The sequence below is a fragment of the Rhipicephalus sanguineus genome, chromosome 6 (genome assembly GCF_013339695.2).
Source record: "Rhipicephalus sanguineus isolate Rsan-2018 chromosome 6, BIME_Rsan_1.4, whole genome shotgun sequence".
In the NCBI taxonomy this organism is placed as follows: Eukaryota; Metazoa; Arthropoda; class Arachnida; order Ixodida; family Ixodidae; genus Rhipicephalus; species Rhipicephalus sanguineus.
In genome coordinates this window covers 8,636,700-8,658,754 of record NC_051181.1, presented here as the reverse complement: position 1 = coordinate 8,658,754, position 22,055 = coordinate 8,636,700, and the positions used below count along the sequence as shown (strand labels likewise).

Sequence of the window (22,055 nt, the reverse complement as noted above, 5' to 3'; positions counted from 1 at the left end):
GGCTCGTTACAGAGGCTGGAGTTGGTGGTGATGCTGGCCACCGCATCAGCACTAATTAATGAGACAGAGGACGGCGCGTGTACAATTAAGGCACACACACGCGCGCGCGTACTATGTATGCTTCACTGCAATACATTCCGTGCACTTCACCGCATGACACAACTGTGTTGCGGCAATGTTGACATTTAGAAAGAAGTTTAGGTGTTGTGAATGTAAGCTAGACAATGCTCCTTGCAATAAAATATCTATTTTATTTCCCTTTTCATTTGTACACAACTAGCTAAACAGACACTGCTTAGAAAAACGATTGTCATCATCGGGCGACAGCATCGTTAAACAGCCACTCGGTCAATAACGTCGGGCGAACGCCTGTTCATATACCGTCGCTGCCAACTTGCGCATTCCATATCGGTCGCGCGCAGTTACGCAAGACAAATTCGCCAAATGACAGTCCAACTGATAGCGATCGATCCTCGATCACGCAACACACGCACTTACCACACACCCACGCAAAATCGCATAACACATGGCTTTATTTCATGTTCGCACAGCTCATTATCAATCGGCCAACACTTCGGGATATTGACGTTACCAACAAGTAACGTTGGGCGTTACCTAATATAAGCACCGCGGAGAGGTCCCTCCGCTCATAAAAGCGTCTACTGAACACGACGACATCGCAGGAAGTAACAAAGGCACAACGACTTGCATATGAATCACCTTCTACTCTTACACAACGCGACCACGTCGACCACGTCCCCACGGGCAGAGGCGGTTCTCGCTAACGCACCACAGCTCACGGTCATAACCAACATCCACCACGGAGAACAAGCCACCATAGAGTTTTCACAAGTTAGTGAGAAACTCTACGGTAACCACACTACCTAAGCCACCTAAAAAAATTTCCCAGCCGAGCTACTTTGCCGCCACCTACTTATACGCTTCAAGCCAAGTCAAGCCAGTTTTAAGCGGCTATATGGGTGCGCCGAACGCTTTTGCCACATTTTGTCTCGTGCGCCCTGGGCGTACGAGACACTGCCATACGAGTGAAAGAAATCGCATAAAATTAGAAAATGCGAGCGGCTGCGCAGCATTCAACCATAGCAATAAGAAGCAAAGAGAGAGAGACCGCGCGAGAGGATAATAACCTGACGCCACCACGCGGTCACTCGGAGACCGCATAAGCAGCTGCTCAAATTTTAAAACAAACCTGGTCAGTACCAGAAATCGTAGCCATATAAATTAAAAACAATTATTCTGCGGCCTCCTATGACCTTTTCTCCAGCTAGGAAGCAGCGGAAAGGATAGAAGCTATGCAACCAATCGAAGCAACGAGAGCCGAAACGTAGCAATCACGTGACGTGCGCGGCTGGCAACGGTGCCATATTTGAACTGGCGGCTCGTCGTGCAGTAGGTGTTCTGTGGTACAGTGTACTATCTGTGGTGCTGTTTTCGTTGAGGTCCGTGCCTGTCCGTGCGAGTCACCATTTTCACCGAAACGAGTTCCGGGGCGGCAGCCAGATGAGCCAACGTGAGTTGGAACGACACAAAAATGTTTGCGGGCAGGGCCGTACCCAGGAATTTTTTTCGGGGGGTGTTTGTGTGTAGAACGGCTAACTTGGCAACTGGTGGTCGCTGCTGAGAGCGTGCAATTATTTTAGTATCACCCGAAAAGGTAAAAGCGTGAAAAGATTTCGGGGGGAGGTGGTTAGAACCCCCTCAACCCCCCCCCCCCCCCCCCCCCCTAGTTGCGGCCCTGTTTGCAGGGATTCTCCACGACACAGCGCCGTTCTCTTGTGACCTTCTTGCTTCGAGTGTTCTGTTTTTGGGCGAATTGTCAAATTGTGGCACCTGCCATAAATCGTGTGGGTGCATCTCCGAAGGCCGTTTGTCCACCGCCTGTATTATTCCGGTGCGTTCCTCGCTTCCAAGTTTCAGCGTCCGACGCCGCATGCCTGTTTCTTTTCATCTTCTAGTGGGCGTCCAAGCTGGATTTCTTTGTATTCATTTGGCCCCTACCCACCCCGCCATGCACTTTAGCCGTGGTGCTTTCACTCGATACAACATTTCAGTTGTCCGTCCTCGGTCAGGTAGGGAGCCAGGTGTGTGACACCCGCATTGTGAACAGTGAATTGCAAGAAAACCTTCTGTCCCTCTGCGTACCTTTTGGTTATGCGTCTGCAAACGTACAGGCGCGTGCAAAAGTATACGGACCACGGGATCGCGTGGATGGATGGATGGATAAGGCTGCACCCTTTATATCGGGCGGCGGCTCACGCCACCTAGCCGTAATACAGTTAAATACTAGCACTATGTATGTACTAGCACTTCCTCCGTAGGTGAAGGAATTTTCACTCGCGTCTTGATTATAGCCACCAATCAGATAACCTCCTGGTTATTTCTACCCGCTTAAAGTCTATTTTATCTCTACTGTCCCTAAACCCCAATGCTTTGAACAATTCTGCGTCATTTTCTTGAACTATAGGGTGAAGCCCTTTACAGACCAGTATCAAGCGTTCAGCCGTTTCCTCCTCCTCTCCACACGCACTACATAACGTGTCTATTCCTTTGTATTTGGCTCGGTACGTCTTGGTCCGCAATACTCCCGTCCTGGCCTCAAACAGCAGAGAACTACCCCGAGAATTATCGTAGACCTTTCCTTCGCAATTTCCTGCTTGAAAGTTCGGTAGGTCTCCAGTGCTGATTTCGTACTCGTCCCTATTTTCCACATGTCCCTCTCAGTTTCTTTCACCTTCTTAACGGATAGTTCCCTTTGGTTCGGTCTCCTGCCGTTTTCTAAGTATTTACTTGTCAGTTTTCTGGTCCGCTTCCTCCATTTTGTATCGACATTCCTCATGTACAAGTAGCTGAAAACTTTCCTAGCCCAACGCTCCTCCCCCATTTCTCTCAATCGCTCCTCAAATTTTATCTTGCTGCTAGCCTCCCTGCCCTCAAATGATGTCCATCCCATGTCACCTTGTACCCCCTGATTTGGTGTATTCCCGTGTGCTCCCAAAGCCAGCCTACCTATGCCACGTTGCTTAACTTCTAATCTTGCTTGAACCTCTGATCTCATGCACAAGACTGCATTGCCGAACGTCAGACCAGGAACCCCTTTCCAGATCCCTCTCACAACATCATACCTATCGTAATTCCACAGTGCCCTATTTTTCATTACTGCTGCATTCCTGTTACCTTTAGTCGCCACGTATCTGTCGTGCTCCCCCAGATACTCAGCCCCGTTGCTTATCCATACACCAAGATATTTGTATTTATCCACTATTTCCAGCGTGACCTCCTGTATCCTGTGCTCACTGCCTTGGTTATCATTAAAAATCATGACTGCCGATTTTTCCTTACTGAACTTCAAATTTAACCTATCTCCCTCATTACCGCAGATGGCTATCAATCCCTGCAAATCTTCCTTATTGTCGGCCATTAATACTATATCATCTGCATACATCAATGCTGGTAATGACTGATCAATGCGTTTTCCTTGCTTGACAAAAGAGAGGCTGAAGCCAAGTCCACTCTCTTCTAATTTGGCTTCTAATCCTCTTAGGTACAGCATAAATAACAAGGGTGACAGGGGACACCCCTGTCTAAGCCCTCGTTGTATCTCTATAGGCTTGGATACCTGCTTTTCCCATTTTATAACTACCTTGTTACCTTTATAGATATCCTTTAAGAGATTAGTTATTCCATCTTCCACATCTAGTGCGTCCAGTATTTCCCACAAGTCCTCTTGAATCACGCTATCGTAGGCTCCCTTGATATCCAGAAATGCCAGCCACAGGGGTCTGTGCTCTTTTTCTGCAATTTCAATGCACTGCGTCAATGAGAACAGATTGTCCTCCAACCTCCTTTGTTTCCGGAACCCGTTTTGCAGTTCCCCCAGCACCCCCTCATCCTCAACCCATGCCTGCAGCCTTTCCTTTATAATTTGCATCACCAGCCTGTAAACCACTGATGTCACTGTTATAGGGCGGTAGTTGTTTATGTCTGCTTTGTCCCCCTTTCCTTTATAGATCATACTCATCCTGCTTAGTTTCCATCCATTGGGGACTTCACCATCCATTATTGTTTTGCTCGCTGCCTCTCTTAATGTGTGCTTAGACTTTGAACCCACATTCTTTATGAGCATAATTGGGATGCCGTCAGGGCCTGTTGATGTGCTACTAGGAACTCTCTTCTCTGCCCTTTCCCACTCTCGTTGTCCAAATGGAGCCGCTGCGCTACTTGCTCTATCCTTGTCCGTTAGGGTGCATGTGGCGCTTCCTTGTTTTTTAAATTTTTCTGTCATCATTGTTCTTATATATTCCATTGCCTCATCCCTTTCTAGCCTGACATCTTGAGCTGTAGTTATAAACCTCTGCTCTAGGCTTGTCTTATTACTCAGGGAGTTGAGATGGTTCCAGAACATTGCAGCTGCCTTTCTATCCTTCTTGTTTACTTCTGCCAACCACTGGGCCCCCTTTCTTCTAATCTTTTCATTGATAAGATGGGATGCTTCCCTTCTACAGCTTCAGAAGTTATCCCATTTTCTTTCGACATCATCTTCCGGTTCACCCCTCTGCTTAGCGTATCTGTGTTCCTTGGAGGCTTCCTGACGTTTTACTATGGCCCTTTTAACTTCCTCGTCCCACCAGCTCTTGGGTTTGTGTCTCATTTTCCCGGTCGACTTGACTCGTACTTTAGCAAGCTGTAGCTGAAACAGTCGTAGTTAGTTTTGTGTACGTCCACGCTGTTTTAGTATCCTCAGTGATTACTTTCTCAATTTGTTTAGCTGCTATTTCTATTTGCCTTTCTGAATAAAAGTTCCCCTGTGGTTGCTCATCTTGCCTCCTTCCTATTTTCATTTCTCTTCCAAAACTCAGCTTGATACGTTTGTGATCACTACCTAGGCTTCTGGCGCCATATTCATCTATGTTCATTGCCCTTAGCCTATCATACATCCTGTGTGACATCAGTGTGTAATCTATCGTCGACTGTAGCCCTCCTACCTCCCATGTTTTCTGCCCTTCACACTTCTCAGTACCGTTGCAAATGATTAAATCATGCCTTTCACACATATCCATCAGCATTCTGCCTGTTGGGTCAGTATATCCATCCATATCTTCTATGTGCATGTTCATATCTCCTAATATAATTATCTCGCACTCTTCTCCTAGTTCATCAATGTCTTTTTCTATGCACTCCACCATTTCTTGGTTTTCCTCTCTGGCTTTTGCTCCTGTCCACAAGTATACAAAACCAAGAAGCGTCATCTGCCCTGCCACTTTTCCCTTTAGCCACAAATGTTCCCTGCACTCCTGCTTGACCTTTTGCCAATCTGTACCTTTATGAATAAATGCCCCGATTCCACCCCCCTTTCTGCTGCCTTCTGTTCTATCGCAGTATTCCCATGCGTAGTCCGGATTGCAAGGCGGTTGCTACGTGTCCCTGAGATGTCTCTACAAACCCATATACCATCAGTTTCTCCTCCCTTAGCTGCTCTTCTATCTCTCCCCACTTCAACCTATTCTTGCCACCCTGCATGTTTATATACCCTATGCCTGAATTAGTTTGGCCCTCGTGCTTACGTCGATTTCTTCTCCCATGGACTCTACGCGTCTTGAATATTGGTGCCCTTTTGAAATCGTCCTTGTCTACACTGTTGGCCTCAGGGCTCTGGGTCCCCCTAAAAAAGCTGTGGCCTGGCGTCCCATTCTATTACCTACCCTCCTGCTTGTAGCGCCACTGTAATGAATGCCATCCTGTGCAATGGGGCGAGAGCCAGGCTCGTACACGTCCTGGTTTACCTCCATTACGCTGTACTCAAGCTGCCGGCCCATACCCCTGATGACACAGTTAGCCTCCGCCACTCTTCTTTCCATCCCGCTAGACTGCCCCCGGACCTCTGGGATTGTGCATATGGTCACATGCGCACTCTCAGAGGCTTCTCTAAGTTTACGCACCCCACCCTCTGTCTCTGAAGGTTGTGGCTTTTTCCCTTCAGCACATCGTTGAGACCAGCATGAATAATGACGAGGTTTTCGCCCTCCATGCTGTCCCCTACCACTTCCTGAGCTTTGGCCAATGCATCCATCATGTACTTCCCTGACTGGGCCTCCACTCTCACCCTCCTGTCTGCTTTCACTGTCGTGAAGACGCCCTCCTCAACCCTGGCCACGTTGGAGTCCCCCACCACTAGGACCCTTCTACGCTCCAATCGTTCGCTTCCGGCTTGCGATTGTTGCGCTCCCGTTCGTGCCCGCTGATTCCCCGTCCGCTGTGTGCCCCCGACTCGCGGTCCCGAGCCCGCTGCCGGTGCTCCCTGCCCCGCCCCGCCAGGAGACCGCCGCGCCACATCGCTGTAGCTTCTTGAAGCCTCCATGCTGTCCATGCTGTCGCCAGCTCCCACCTGTGTCACTGCGGCCCCTAGATCTCCCTTGCTGCCCTTGCCTTTCGCCTCACCCCGCTCGGAACCAGGTTCAAGCGCCATTAGCGCCTTTACCCGCTCCTCGAGCTCGGCCCGCCTCTCCCGTTCCTCCCTGAAATCGCCCTCCATTCGCTCTGCTAGGCGGGCGGTAGCCTCCTCCCGCTCGTGCGACGCTCCGAGCTGTGTTTGGAGCTCAATCCTTCGCTCCCGTTCCACCCTCAACTCCCCCTTCAGTTCCTCGACACTAGCCTTCATGCCTTCACTACCTCGCACAGCCTGCACGCGAAGCTGGCTTTCTCAGCGTCGGCTAAGCTCGCGAAGGCCGTCTCGTCTAAATAGCACCAGCGCTTACATTCCCCGCACTGTACTAGCTCACTCTCGTGCGTGGTTTTCCTAGCCTGCTTAGCCATCACCCGTCCGACCATCAGTAACCAGACGGGCGTACCGAACTCACTACCACTGTTTAAAAACTGCCGCCTACCCCGTTCACCACGTGGTTAACGTCCCTGTAACGTTGCACGTGGCCCACGGTACTCGCGAGTTACCAAAATTGGACTGGGAGACCGAAAAAAAAAAACTATTTATATTGGTTATCCGAACACCCCTAATAAGAAATCGAGCGAGCGTTAAAACAAAACCGAAATAAAAGGGAAAACTTATCGCTTTGTTCGCTGCTCCTGCATGCTGCTGCTGCCGTCCCTGCCGCCCCTGCAATACCGTAATGCATCGACGCACAATCTACCGACGCTGCGCCTGCTGTCGAGAGCACCACTGAAGCGTCGGTGCGCATGCGCGTCCTACATATCAGATGTCCTCTCATGTCGCTCTGTCTGACGTGGTTATGGCGCTCGTAGACAAAACGTCAACTGGGTGTCACTTTCGTTGCTCCATCTAATCTGCGCCGTTGTTTTACGAAGCGGCTACGGCGGGGCCGGCTCAAGTGCCGTGCGCGCGTCGCTTTTTACACCGGTCAATCAGCCTAACTAACCATCGTAGAACCTAGTGAAGCCAAGCATACATGATTAAGTTTCTCAACCCAGCTCGTCTTTGTCGCATTAAGCCATGTTAAGCTTAGATGTGCCTAGTTAAGCAAAGTAAGTGTAGCCGAAACTGATTAAACCTAGTTGAGCATGGTATCTCGTAATAAAGCGAAGAATAAGTACGTTCATTTAAGCAAATCCTAATTAGGCTTAGCCCAGCTTGCCGTTTGCATGTTAGGCGAAGTTGACCTTACATGGGCGCAGTAGAGTCGAGGAAAGTATAGCCAAATTTAATTAAGCATAGTTTATCATGGTTTCACCCGATATAGCCAAGCATATTAAGCGTAAACAAGACAAGCCTACTTGTGACCAATTAAGCGAAGTCGAATTCAGCCCAATGAAGCCAAGCTCAGGAGAATTACCCTTGACCAAGCTTAGACTAATTAGGACCATTAAAGCCTAATTAGCATTAAGTATGACATTAATTAGGCTTATATCAAACCAAGCACGCCCTAGATACTAGTTTCACGTGGCCTATTTCATCAACGTTAAACTAATTAACCTAATTAAGCGGTGTCAAGACATGCCGAGAATAATCTGATTAGGCATAGTTGAGCATGACACTTCCAAATTAAATCAGAGCATAATTAGCTTTATAAGCGAATCAAATCAATCAAGTTATTTTCAAGCAATCGAAGCTGATTCCCTGTGAGCCCCTTGCAGCCAGTTCAGTTGCCGCTTCAGTAGGGGCAACATTATTTCATTTTTCCAAGGGGGAAGATAAAAAAAGTTGGTTCAACGCGGCTTCATTTTTATCCTAAACCGATTAACAAACAGCTACCCAATGAACTTTATATATATCCTGAGGGGCGACTGTGCAATAGATCTAAAGATAAAAAAATAAAACTAACCTGATAGTCTCAGCGATCTCAAGAGACCAATGTTGCTGCAAAGTATTTGTGTCTTTCTTCGCAAGGCTCCTTTGTTTTCAAGGCCAGTGTATCACTTTTCAAGGCCAGTGTATCACTTGCATTTTGAATCGCGAAGGAAGTTCCTAATGTCGAGCTCGTATAAATGCGACAGCCAGACATTCAAAGATGGCCTTATAACACCTAAGTGTGCTCTCGCTGATTACGCAGTAACATGCTCAACTATGCTTAGTCACATTCTTCTATACTCACCTTGCCTTCGCCTAATTCAGTAATGCCTGTTTAATGTAATTATGCCACATGAAAAAAAAGTATCGCGGGTGAGCTTGGTTCGATCTCACACAACACAGGGATACGTAATTGAACCTTTTCCTAAATTAACACGACTTAGGATTAACTGAGTTTTATAAGCTCCAGCTTGGTCAACGGTAATGCTCCTGAGCTTGGCTGCAAGGGGCTGACAGGGAATCAGCTTCGATTGCTTGAAAATAACGCAATTTGATTTACTTAATTAAAGCTAATTACGCTCTGATTTAATTTGGAAGTGCCATGCTCAACTATGCCTAATCAGATTCATCTCTACATGTCTTGACACCGCTTAATTAGGTTAATTAGTTTATTAAACGTTGAGGAAATAGGCCACGTGAAACTCGATTATCTCCGGTTGTTTGATATAAGCTTAATTAGTGTTATAATTAATGCTAATTAGGCTTTAATGCTCCTAATTAGTCTAAGCTTGGTCAAGGGTAATTCTCCTGAGCTTGGCTTCATTGGGCTGAATTCGACTTCGCTTAATTGGTCACAAGTAGGCTTGCCTTGTTTACGCTTAATATGCTTGCCTATATCGGGTGAAACCATGATAAACTATGCTTAATTAGATTTGGCTATACTTTCCTCGACTCAACTGCGCTCATGTAAGGTCAACTTGGCCTAACATGAAAACGGCAAGCTGGGCAAAGCTTAATTAATTAGGATTTGCTTAATTGAACTTACTTATGCTTGACTTTATTACGAGATACCATGCTCAACTAGATTTAATCAGTTTCGGCTACACTTGCTTTGGCTTAACTAGACACATCTAAGCTTAACACGGCTTAAAGCGACAAAGACGAGCTGGGTTGAGAAACTTAATCATGTATGCTTGGCTTCACTAGGTTCTACGATGGTTAGTTAGGCTGATTGACCGGTGTAAAAAGCGACGCGCGCACTCCACTTGAGCTGGCCCCGCCGCAGCCGCTTCATAAAACAACGGCGCAGATTGGATGGAGCAACGAAAGCGACACCCAGATGACGTTTTGTCTACGAGCGCCATAACCATGTTAGACAGAGCGACTTGAGAGGCGATCTAATATGTAGGGACGCGCATGCGCACCGCTGCTTCAGTGATGCTCTCGACAGCAGGTGCAGCGTCAATAGATGGCGCGTCGATGCATTCTGCCACGTGATCCCGTGGTCCGTACACTTTTGCACACGCCTGTACATTAAGGCACCTGCCCGTCTGTCCGCATGGAAATGGTATGCTATACACAACGCTACTAGAGCAGTCAACGAATTTATTCTTGCGATTAATTTTGCATGAGCTTTCATTCCGTTTTTTGGGGTTGGTCCTGACACTTGGCTCAGAAAGCTTGTGCGGTGCCAAAAATACGACTGAGATGCCCGCCTTTTTACCTATCTTTTTGAGCTTGTGAGAAATGGCATGTTTATATGGATAACCGCCACCTTATTTCTCGCTGGCGCCTGAAGATCAGCAGAACTACTTGATTGCTTCCGCTTTTCCCGCAGCTTGTCAGCAACAGAGACGAGAAGAAGACGGGAATAGCCAGCTGCCCTCAATCTACCTATCTGCGAGAAGCTATCGTGAATAGAACGATGGCAGGACTTAGCAAGGGCGTTGTGCAAGCATGCTTCAGTGATTCCCCGCTTGACTAGTTTACTATGTGCTGAACGTGTAATGCAGGAGAGGTTTTTTGGCGCAAGGCTCGTACCTCCAACACACATGCGACTTAAAAAAAGGACAGTTCTAAGTCAAAATATTTGAGCATTCCATCTTCAGGGAACTCCCGTGTGATAATAAGCGGGTCGAGGCGTTCTTCAAAACTTGACAAGGTGCCCTGACACAAGGACCCAAAAGTGGCATCATTGCATTCAAACAAAACGAGATCATCGTCCGCAAACCGGTAGCATTTTGCCACTTTGGTTCCTTCCAATCTCTCTTTATCTTCTCACCTGCATGGGCTAGAAAGAAGTCGCCAAGCGTGAGGGCGATGCACGAACCGATGCATACACCGCTTGCATGCGAGCGGCGTTTCTTTGCTTTCGCTGAGCAGCCGGCTACCGGGGCTACGGTTGATTAGAAGGTGGCGTGCCTTGCGGTAATGTCTTGCTTGCCTCAGAGCGCACGATTTTGCAAATTCTTTTAGCGTTTCCTCCTGAAGGGTGGAGCCCTCCACATAATGCTTTGACTTCTGTAGGCAGCTGTTCTACGTGAATGCAGTATGCCAAGGCACGTGCACAGCAAATGGCGAGGGCGATCGAGGTGACGAGGGTTGAGGGATGAAGATGACCGCAACTAACAGAGCCCGACGAACTAGAAATGAACTGAACCAAGGTGTGTGACCGGGCTAGTTGCTATTCCATGGCGATATGAACAGCGCATGAAGCACACAAGGACCAGTAACTGACGAGGACTAGCACTGACTGAAATTTATTAACACTCGCATGGAAAACGAGAACAATATGGCACACGTGATAACCGCTCATGCAATTGCACATGACAGCAGACATGGAGAGACACACAGAATTATTATAGCAAAAAAACAGCGGAAACCGCGAAAAGACACGAGGAAAAGCAACCGGAGTATCTGTACGTTATCTGACCGGATGAACTGAGGCAATCTATTTCTTTTTCAGTAAGAGTGATTGAACGTTTGCTGATGCAGTTGCCTTTAGTGATAGCTGTAGCTTCAGTGATGATGCGCGTGTTAACCTGACAATGCCTAGCAGAAATCTGTGTGTTATCAAATGCTGAAGCTGACCTGCATTGTGAACAGTGAATTGCAAGAAAACCTTCTGTCCCTCTGTGTGCCTTTTGGTTATGCTCCTGCAAACATACATTAAGGCACCTGCGTGTCTGGCCGTATAGCATACCACTTTCATGTGGACAGACGTATCGACCAGACGGGCAGGTGCCTTAATGACATTTGCAGGAGCATAAACAAAATGTACGCAGAGGGACAGAACGTTTTCTTGCAATTCACTGTTCACAATGCGGGTCAGCTTCAGCATTTGATAACACACAGATTTCTGCTAGGCATCGTCAGGATAGCACACTCATCATCACTGAAGCTACAGCTATCGCTAAAGGCAATTGCATCAGCAAACCTTCAATCACTCTTCCTGAAAAAGAAATGGATTGCCTCAGTTTATCCGCTCAGATAACGTACAGATACTCCGGTTGCTTTTACTCGTGTCCTTTCGCGGTTTCCGCAGTTTTTTTGCTATAATAATTCTGTGTGTCTCTCCATGTCTGCCGTCATGCGCAACTGCATGAGCGGTGATCACGTTTTTCATGTTAGTGCTAATAAATTTCAGTCAGCGCTAGTCCTTGTTGGTTAGTTGTCCTTGTGTGTTTCACGCACTGTTCACGTCGCCAGGTAGGGAGGGCGCATCAATGCTCTACTGCTTTCGCAAAACATCTAGGACGGCAGTGCACAAGTAGCTTACGCTCGTTCACTTGTTACACTAGAGAAGGGGACAGTTGGAAGGATGTGTCATGTAGTTTGGCCTCGTGGTGAACTGCTTGCTTTGGGTGCTGTCCGTTGTTTAGCACTTGTGCATCCAGGTTGAAAAGGGTTACACAGCGTTCTTTGGTGGCACCAACTGCAAGTTGCATGCACAGGTGCGAATTTGTTTGCTAGCAGACAAGTTGGTGCAGTTTCGTGGATTTCAGAACATTCATGATTGAGTGAGGAAGGACACATTCGTGAGTTTTATTTTTGTTTTTTGCCATGTATTGTAACAGTCTATCTTCAGTTGTTACATGCACACAACACTCGGGTGTCTTGTGTGCATGCGAGGCTGCAAACCCCAACACATTTGGACTTGAGTGAGGCAAATCCATGATCCGAGCATAGGTTCTCCTTTCTGTGGTATCTGTCGGCATTAGTAATGTCACTGTGCCAGTCAGGAAATTTATTTAGGAAGACTTTGCCATTTACCAGCAAAATATAAACAAATGTGCCACTGCAGAAACCTTGTGGATAGTTAAAAAATGAAATGCAGCAATGTGCCTGTCTGCTGTACTGTAGTTAACTTACTCTATGTAGAGTTTGATTAGCCTCACTGACTCTTCATGAAACTTTTTTTCTTGAAGCCTTGGAGGTTCTGCATGGAAATTCCATGACTTCTTGTTGATGGGTTTTTTTTTTCTTTTTTTTTTGCATTTCAGCCAATTCCCTGGCCGATGGCGCAAGCCGACCGGTAAGCCACACATTTCATCTGTTGTGCACACAAGATCTTTAATGTGCTTAAGTTTGTTTGTTTGATTTTTTGTTTGTTTTGCACTTTAAAAGCCAACTCCGGTGATTTTTTGGCCCTGTCAAAGTAATGGTGCTTTTATGTTCCTGAGATGCTCCTGTCACGGGCCCGATAACAGAAATACTCGGCAAATTGGAGAATAATTTTAAATAAGCAAAAAAGCGCAACACCGAAACCCAACTGAGCATACTGTCTTCGCGTGACGACTTATAAGTGGGGACAAAACCAGAAATCATGCAAGGCATGCCGGTCCCACCAGCGCGTAGTATGAAAGCTGCGAAAGCGGCGAAGAGCAGACGCTGAGTTGAAAGGTGACTCTGTCGGAAACCTTGTGTGTGACTGGCCGTGTCACGTGCACAAGCTAAGCTGCCGGAAAATGACAGCTGCGATTTCAACGCATTTGGAGGCCAACTAAAATCGCCATTTCATTCCTCTTCGATGAAGTGGAACACACCTGTTTAGTTCTTTGCTTGCCTGATTGTGCATTCCACCGCCAGATGGCACCACCTGTCCAGGCAGCTCAAGTTTGTGGGGCTGTGATTGGGTAAAATGCTATCACTGAGAAGTTCGCGGACTAACTAAAGCTTCTTAATATTGCTATGGGAAGAGTGCATAAGTTAGGCAATAGCGGCGTTCAACATCGCGTTGGTACGGCCGAAGGAGTTCAAAAATACGAGCCACCTTTTGCACCAGCGTTACTAGATTAGGTTAAGTTGTTTCGCACGATGCGCAGCTCACCGTATACTGTTAGGCCCGGTCACGGTGCACCCTGTATATGTTACAGAAAGTGTTTCAGTGATGTTCACGCATGTGCATTCTTTAGCCAGTACGGTATTACCGTACTTTTCGTGCGGTAAACCAGCATTGCTAGCTAAAACACTCTAATATAGAGACGTAGGGTAATCGTTAGGTGCGAGTGTTTCGTGACTGCCAACGGGGAATCGTGTGCAGCCACAACGCCACACCACTTGCCACCCATTGCACACACTACCACAAGGAACTGAAATTCACATGCCCAGCCAACGAAGCACTCGCCAAACACATGCGATTGTTGCCTTGAGTGTAGCAGACGCACTAGGGGCTCCTCGGTTCCGTCACTTCCGCTTTAACAAAAATGACTTCACGCACACAATGTTGCCAATAATTCTGGGAAGCGAGGTGGGGAGAGTCGGGGCAATCAATAAAATTCATTTGCAATGAATCTGCGTATGTCTCCAGCTTGTAATTTGGCATAAATAATGAGAACGTGAAAAGGAACGTACCCAACGAATTTTGTTGAGATCCATGGACCTAGAAAAATCGCCGGAGTTGGCCTTTAAGCATTCATGGGCTGTGTACTTGTGCAATACTAAGAATGCCAAATGCTGCAGCATTGAGCGTGTAGAATTGTAGAATTAGTTCCTTACAGTGCTGCGACAGAAAGCTGGCGAAATTGGGTTGTCTTTGTGTCATCTGTTGTACCTCAACTAAATAATATTGCAGTGCAAATGTTTGAGGAAATAATGCTTGCAAGAGGTTGTTGTGGTACTTGCCTATTTTGTCCATACAGTTAAAACTCAATTTTTGTTTGGGACGTTAAACCCCAGACATTGCCACGTGCGTTTCTTATTATCACTTTTGCTGTATTCAGTTTTTGCCGACAAAGACTGTCAGCAACGCTCAGCACAAACCGCGCCTCATTGTTCGAGAAGCTTCACGATTATTGTAGATCGTTTTGTTAAGATTGCGCTCGAGACGCGACCACTCGAGGTTATTCTAGAGATTTCGCTACAACCAGCGATCACGCTGGAATATTCGATGGCACGTGTATAAATGCCGCCGCACTTCACCGCTTGTCAGTTGATCGACGGTCGACGCTCTGTTCACCGCTATCAGTGCATACCGTGTGTATTGCTGTAAATTAACTTTCTGTTTCTCGGCCGCAAGTTCAGCAAATAAAGAGTTTCACCTTGGACACGTCGCCGGCGGTCTTCGTCAATGTCACGACCACGTGACAATATCGTCATTGGAACTCAATTCAACCAAGTGATGACCGCACTCGATTTATTTAATTAAATGGGGAAGTTCGTAAAATCTAGCAAGGTATTTTTCTGTCCTTCAAAACCTAAACTTGCAAAGTAGCAGCAGTTGAAAGCTACTGCGGCATTTTATTTGCCACTAACACACACTTGCACATCTGAAAAGACTGCAAGGGCAGCCCGGACATGAAGCCTCCCTTGTCGCACCGATACAGGAAAGCTGCTGATATGCAAAGACGTGGAGAACAAATGCCATGGTTGTGTGTGAGCAGGTCGAGCAAGTTGCAAGGAGGTGCCATCTGTCGCACAAACCCTTAAATAATGAAAGCAACCACCATGTGGGAACGTTTACTGAGACCCACTGCCATCTGGTACGTAGACGTCGCCAACTGTTCAGTCCGCTGTGGTGTGCAGCCTCGTGAAACTAAAACTAGGTTGGCCAAATGTTTTAACACCTTAGCCTTGCAGCGCACGCTCAAAAAAGACCCGTCTTTGTCAATATTAGAAAGAAACGACTGCATTTTTCGCTTGTTTATTTCCCGGAAAACTTGGCTAAATCGAGTTTAGAGACATTATAGTTTCCTTAATTCGGGTTGATGACAACATTGAACCCAATGGGTACCTGCCGGGGAATGGAAATTTCTTCATTAGATTGGGAAATTTGCAAAATCAGGTTTCATTAGATTGATTTAATTGTAGTGGACAACTTGAAATATGATTTCATAACTTTAACAGGGACTTATGCCTGTTCCGCACAAACAGTGGCATTCAGCAGTTAAGGCATGAAGTTCCTGAATGACACTTTTTTTGGCCGAGCTGCCACATGTATAAATTTAATGGCATTTGACCCGATGTCAATAACAGTGACTTTTGAAATGAGCAATTTTAGGGTCACAATAAAATATAAACACACATTTGAACAACTCTACTCTGCGTTCATGAATACTGAAACGTAGAAGTAAGCAAATTATTGTGCTTTTAGCTTGAGTTCTTGTGTTTTACAACATTGCAACCGACCACAGCAACTTAGGCCATTGCATGTTGAATCTGAAGCCTAGAATCTGAGGTGGCGCCTGTTATGTTGAAGCAGTTACAATTCTGATCTGAATTTAGCTATAGCGCAACTGGGCAATAATATGCTATGTGTTAAAAGTCTCGTATAAATTATTTTTGACACGATACATGCTATTTCAAATGTTCTATGTATACTGCACTGAGCAAGCTTTGGTGTTGAGAGTACTACACATTTCTCAGTCGAATGACATTTGATTTTCCTGTGCGACACCGCGCAAATGGCATTAAATCTTAAGGAAGTTAATGACATCTTCTGTGCCCATGTGGTATGGATATTTGGAAGACAAGGTCTTTGTCTTCCTAAGTAAAGTTTCAAGTATCGTGAATCACCAACTCACCCAATCAGCCATTTTGACAAGTAGCATACAAGGACCATTCTTTAGAACCTAGTGCCTGCTACTTTGTGTACAAAGTATGTACAGCTCTGAAAGCACTTATTTCAAGCTAACTCGCTGTTAACTAAATGTAGGCCAAGTTCAGGTTTTTTTAACAGCCAAGCTGTTCTAGCGCGGCGTAAAATGTGTGTTTGTGCTCAAAAACTATCGTCATCATGAATTTGGGCAGAATGAACGCTACGGCGTGGCCTGTAATAACCCTGAGAAAGAGTTCAGAGATAGACAGAAAGAAAGAAAAAGGAACAGAGCTGGAAAAAAAAGATTTAAAGAGAAAGAGAGAAATTCTTCACGAGGCGGGATTCCCCCCCACCAAAGCCTCTGTTCTCCCCGTCCCTTCAGTACCTGTCGTCCACCTCCTTTGTGAGGTCGCTTCGGCTACCACTGGCCAAAAGGGGGGACGCGAATCTTGTCCCGCCCTGTCTCTCCTCATCCCTACGGCTACTTAGCTTAGCTGCTGTGCGCAGTAGCTAAGCCATGCCACTGACGGAGACATCGCGCGCAATAAATCATTGACGTAGTGAAAATGGTGCAATATGTGGATCAATAAATTCATATTCAATAGGAACCAGTTACACCTTACAGTTAACAAACTTAATTCTCGATGTTTTTTTATTTTGAAATCTTAAAAGGCAATTGAAGCCGTGCAGTTCGCCACATGTAACGGCTTCATTTCCTCTACAACTTAACAGTTTTAGCCTAATTATATGTCAGCAAAGAATTCTGGTGAAACAAAAACATGTCAACTTTCTTGCCCTTCAGCCTGCTCCTCCTGCTCAACTATAATCATGCACTCGGTGAAGCAAGTTTATGCTTCAATGAGTTCGCGCGGTTGATGATATACTATCGATAGTGCTATCGAATTTGCTATCCATAGCACTATCGATAGTTCTTTCTCACCATCGATAGTTCGATAGTGACTCGGCTATCGATAGTACCATCGATAGTTCTGCATCGCTAGTAACCACGCCAAATGCTGTCAGCCGTGCTGTGGCACTGCTGCCATTCCTTCTTCTGTACGGCATTAGAGGCCTTCTGCTCCTTGAGCCATCATGGCTCGCCAAATCGCTAGGCTCTTGTGTTCAAAAAGAGCGCTACTATAACCGGCTCCTGAATTCCTGGTCCTGCTCTGGGCTCTGCTCCTCCCTCTATACACGGGACCCTACAGAGTTTCCCGCAAGGTCCTTGACATTACTCCCTTGCCCGTCTCCTCCTGCCACAGCTGCTACTGATGGCGTGCATGCGTCGCGGCTAAAACACTGACAGTGCTGAATGATTTTTGGATGGCCCACCAGAGGTGATGTTATGAGGCATTGTGCACGAGCTCGTTGTCGTGGACTGCCCAGCAGCAAAAGGAAGGTGGCATGTCAGGCCAGATGTGGTGAGCCATTCTGTGACGCAGCTCTTTGTAAATATCGTAATATCCCCTCTTCTGTCTCTCCAGTGTACCCGTGAGTACTTGAATACACGAAGCATCAATGAACCCTGCAGCACTGTTTTGAATGGATTCAAGAAAATTGAGGCCTAATTCGGGTGGGTTTTAGATGAGACGTGCATACTCTGGCCTTTGGCCTGACTAGTGATTTGTAAGCAGGCCAATTCTCCGTAGTTCCTTTTTTAAGAGATACAGAATATCCAGGACTTACACGGCCAAATGCTTGCATTGCTATTCTTAGAATGAGCCTGCATTCTTCAATTTCATCGGGTCGCATTGCAGTTTTACCTCGGTCAGATGTTAGTTTGTGGAAGTGCACAACTGCATATTCGTTGATGGGCATCAGTCGGCCCAGCATGTATCCCCCTTGTTTTGCAGGCAGGTTCTGTGCGCAAGTTGCGCTCCCCCGCCAAGCGGCCAGCAGGGCCGAGCGTCGTCCGTGGCCTTCGAAGGAGCGTTAGCACAAGCTGCATCAAAGAGAACCAGGTGAGCTTTGCCACTTTCTGCTGCTGCTGCCAAAGAGGCCCAAAGGTGCAGCAGAGAGGCTGGAATAGCCTTTCATTGCGAACATGCAGAGCTTGCTAATGGTGAACAAGTCACGCTTGTGCTGACATCACAGCGACACTGGAAGCTGCAGGAGCCACGTGACTGGAACTCAACCCACCTGCCCTGGTGGCTTAGCAAGTGCATTGCTTAGCTCGACGGCACAGGTTCCAGTTCGGGCCATGGCAGCTGCATGTTGATGCAGGTGAAATACAAAGAGCACTTGGGTGCTCCTTGTGCAGGTGGTCATGAAAGCACTCAACATTAATCTCCCCACTATGGGGTGCCTCATATCGCGGAAAACCTCGGAAATTATTGGCAGAACTGTTGTGTTAATGCCGGATACGTCGTCCGGTGGAACAGAGGAGGCGCCGTGCAGACCAGGAGGGGACTGCTCTTTATTCAGAGAGTGCGAGTAACAATGGTTACAGGAAATGCCCGTCGTGCGGTGCTCTGACACACCTTAAAGGAGCACTGACACAAAATTTCGAAGGCGTGTGATGGATTTGTGTGTTCACACACACATCATCTACAAAATATCAACGGATAATATAGCCTAGAACATATTTAAAATCACGTTTAAAGTGCGCGCCGCATCACTCGACACAAAACGCGCCTTTGGTGTCCTTGTAAACAACCAACCGCCACCTGCGTCACGAGTTTGTGTTGGCTGCCACAATTGTTGTGGGCGCTCTCTCCCACTGTCTCCTAGCAGACCTTTTCAACGGAAAGAAGGGGAGACTTGCACGGGAGTACAAAGGCTGATGTCCTTGCCTCGGCAGTGCATCTTGGGGGGAATCACGCATATTTACAACGCCTCAGAGGCCGTTGTAGCAGCACCAAGGAAGCCTTCGTTAAAAAGAGTTGTCGGCGTGGGGCTCATGTGCACGCGGTTTTGTGTGCTCACGTAGCCAGCTATGTTTACATAGCCACTGCTCTGGGTCCTGCCTCTCTGGGCGCTCTCTGAAACCGAAACTGCGACTGGGCGCTATAAAACGGTCTCCAAATAATTAACGGTTGCGCGCTCGAGCAAACGAGCTTTCCAGCTGTGATAACTGGGTCGTTAACTACTTATCGCAACAGAAAAAACAAGATGCAAAATTTTGGTGTCAGTGCTCCTTTAAGAAACCGAAACTGTCGGAAGTCAACAGAGACTCCAAGATTAGCAGCATCATTGCACCTGTTTACGCGCATGTTTTTGCATATAGCAACATTTAGCTCCATGTGCCACGTGTGGCACCACTGTGTTACAATAATCTAGATCATTTTGTAGTGATGTTACGTCTGAATCGCTGGATATTTTCCGATAAATGACAGTCTTCTCCAAATAAACAAGCTTGGGAAGAACTAGGTAAATCGTTAATATAAATCGGAAATAAGAGGGGGCCAAGGACTGACCCTTGAGGTACGCCAGAACCGACTGGTGCCAATGAAGAGTCGGAGCTGTTGGCTGTAGCATACTGTACACCGCAGGAAAGAAATTCATGAATCCAAGCAAGCACTTGAGGGTAAATATTAAAAACAGTTAGTTTACGTAACAGTAAGGATTGGTTAACTTTATCGAAAGCTTTGGCAAAATCTAAAAAAAATACAATCTACAATGAAGCCAGAGTCAACATATACATGTAAAGTTGTTTGTGAAAGTGATTAGTTGGGTCTCGCATGAGAAAGATTTGCAGAAGCCATGTTGCTAAGTCAATAAGAAACTGTTATCTTCTAGAAGAATAGTTGACAAGATGTGTTGAAACGATGTGCTAAAAAATTTTACATGGAACTGACGCAAGATAGCTTGAAAGTTCAAGGATCACTACTTTTTTCGGATTTGAAAATCGGCACAATTTTACCTATTTTCCAATCCTGGGGTAAAGAACCGGAGTCATGAGATTGCAAAAAAAAAGACACTCTAGAATAATTGAAAAGCACACTTTTGTGTTTTTGAGGAATTTCATGTTGCTCTGATCTGTTGCACAAGTGGAACTTAGTTCTAGCTTGTCAATTATCCTTTCCATTCCTACGAAACCATGGCATCCAAGGGAAGATGGTTGATTCATGGAGGGTGAGGTATCTCATTGGGTTTCGCAGATGAAAATGATTGAACGAAGGTATCAGCGAGAGTTTGTCTCTGGAGTGCCAGTGGTTTACTTCGAACCTCTCTATGCCGAGAATCAACGTAGAGACAACCTAGCTAAAACCTATCAACGATCTGCAACGTATAATGGTATTCTTAAACTGCTTAATAACCTGAAAAACAATTCATCTGGAGGCCCAGGTGGCATACCAACCAAGGTAATTAAGGCATGCACTGAGGAAATTGCCAATTTCTTAGTCATCTTGTGTAACAAGTCTCTACAGAGCAGTTCAGTCCCAATCCAATGGAAATCAGCAGCTGTTGTTCCCACTCATAAAAGTGGTCCCAAACATTCTTTACAGAACTAGACCAATCTCGCTTACTTCTGTTTGCTGCAAAACATTAGAACACATAATTTACAGTGCTGTGATGAAACACCTCCAAAACAATAGTTTCTTTTCATACGCTCAACATGGTTTTCGGGCTGGCTTGTCCTGTACAACGCAATTGGTTGAATTCTGCCATGATCTGTTTTACTCCTACGACTCTGGTTTTCAAGTAGACTGCATTTTTCTAGATTTCAAAAAGGCTTTCGATACTGTTCTCCATGATTTGTTATTGTATAAATTATCATCTCTTTGTATTCATCCTACTATAGTAGCTTGGATTAGAAATTACCTTTCCGGAAGGACACAGCATGTGTTGATTAATGGTGTTAAATCAACTGAAACAACCGTTACGTCTGGCGTGCCACAGGGATCCGTTTTAGGACCTCTGTTATTTCTGGTTTACATTAATGATATCTTACAGGGTCTACAATGCAGTGTCAGATTATATGCAGATGACTGCGTCATTTACAGGAATATAACAAACGAACGTGATGTTAATACTCTGCAAATCGATTTAAACACAATTCAAAATTGGTGCGGCAAATGGTGTATGTCTTTGAACAGTGCTAAATGTCAATTTATATCTTTCACCCGCAAACGTTCCCCTGTGAGATCTGACTATTATTTGGATCATATATCACTTGAACGGGTGCAACACTATAAATATCTTGGGGTTTATTTTTCAGAAAATCTTACCTGGACTAGACACATTGAACATGTCGCTTTAAAATCTTCTAGGATGCTTAACATCATTAGACGCAATTTTTACAATGCCCCAAACAGTGTTAAAGAACAACTATATAATATGTATGTTCGCCCAATTCTTGAGTATGCTTGCGCAGCATGGGACCTCATGTCTTATTGATAAACTTGAGCGTATCCAGAATCGCGCAGCCAGTTCTGTCACCGGTAATTTCACCTATAAAAGCAGCGTTTCATTAATTAAAGACAACCTTGGTTGGAAAACCCTATCTCAACGCTGCCTAACCATTAAATTGGAACTTTTTTTCCAAATTTACTTTGATCTCACAGGAGTGAATAAAAACGTGTACATTTCCCCCCCTCGCTTCATCTCTACACGTAGTGATCATGAATGTAAGGTTTTGGAAATGCGCTGCCGCACAAATGTGTTTCAATGCTCTTTTTTTCCTCACACCTCCATGTACTGGAACAGACTTCCAAAGGGTATATCTCATTGTAAAACATTATCCGAATTTCTGATCTCCCGTGAGATATTAATTACCTGTCTCCCTGCTTTTGCTGATAC

The 22,055-nt window shown here is 45.9% G+C and overlaps 1 protein-coding gene across 1 annotated transcript in view; it reads left to right on the top strand.

The window, feature by feature from the left end:
• The first annotated feature begins 1,422 nt into the window (after positions 1-1,422).
• Positions 1,423-22,055, top strand: part of LOC119395588 (kinesin-like protein KIFC1) — a 273,777-nt gene continuing 253,144 nt past the window's right edge. Inside the window, exons 1-3 of the mRNA XM_037662566.2 lie at positions 1,423-1,531; positions 12,781-12,812; positions 18,167-18,274. Coding sequence (XP_037518494.1) covers positions 1,522-1,531; positions 12,781-12,812; positions 18,167-18,274 — 150 coding nt within the window. The 5' untranslated portion in view covers positions 1,423-1,521. The remainder of the gene's footprint in view (positions 1,532-12,780; positions 12,813-18,166; positions 18,275-22,055) is intronic.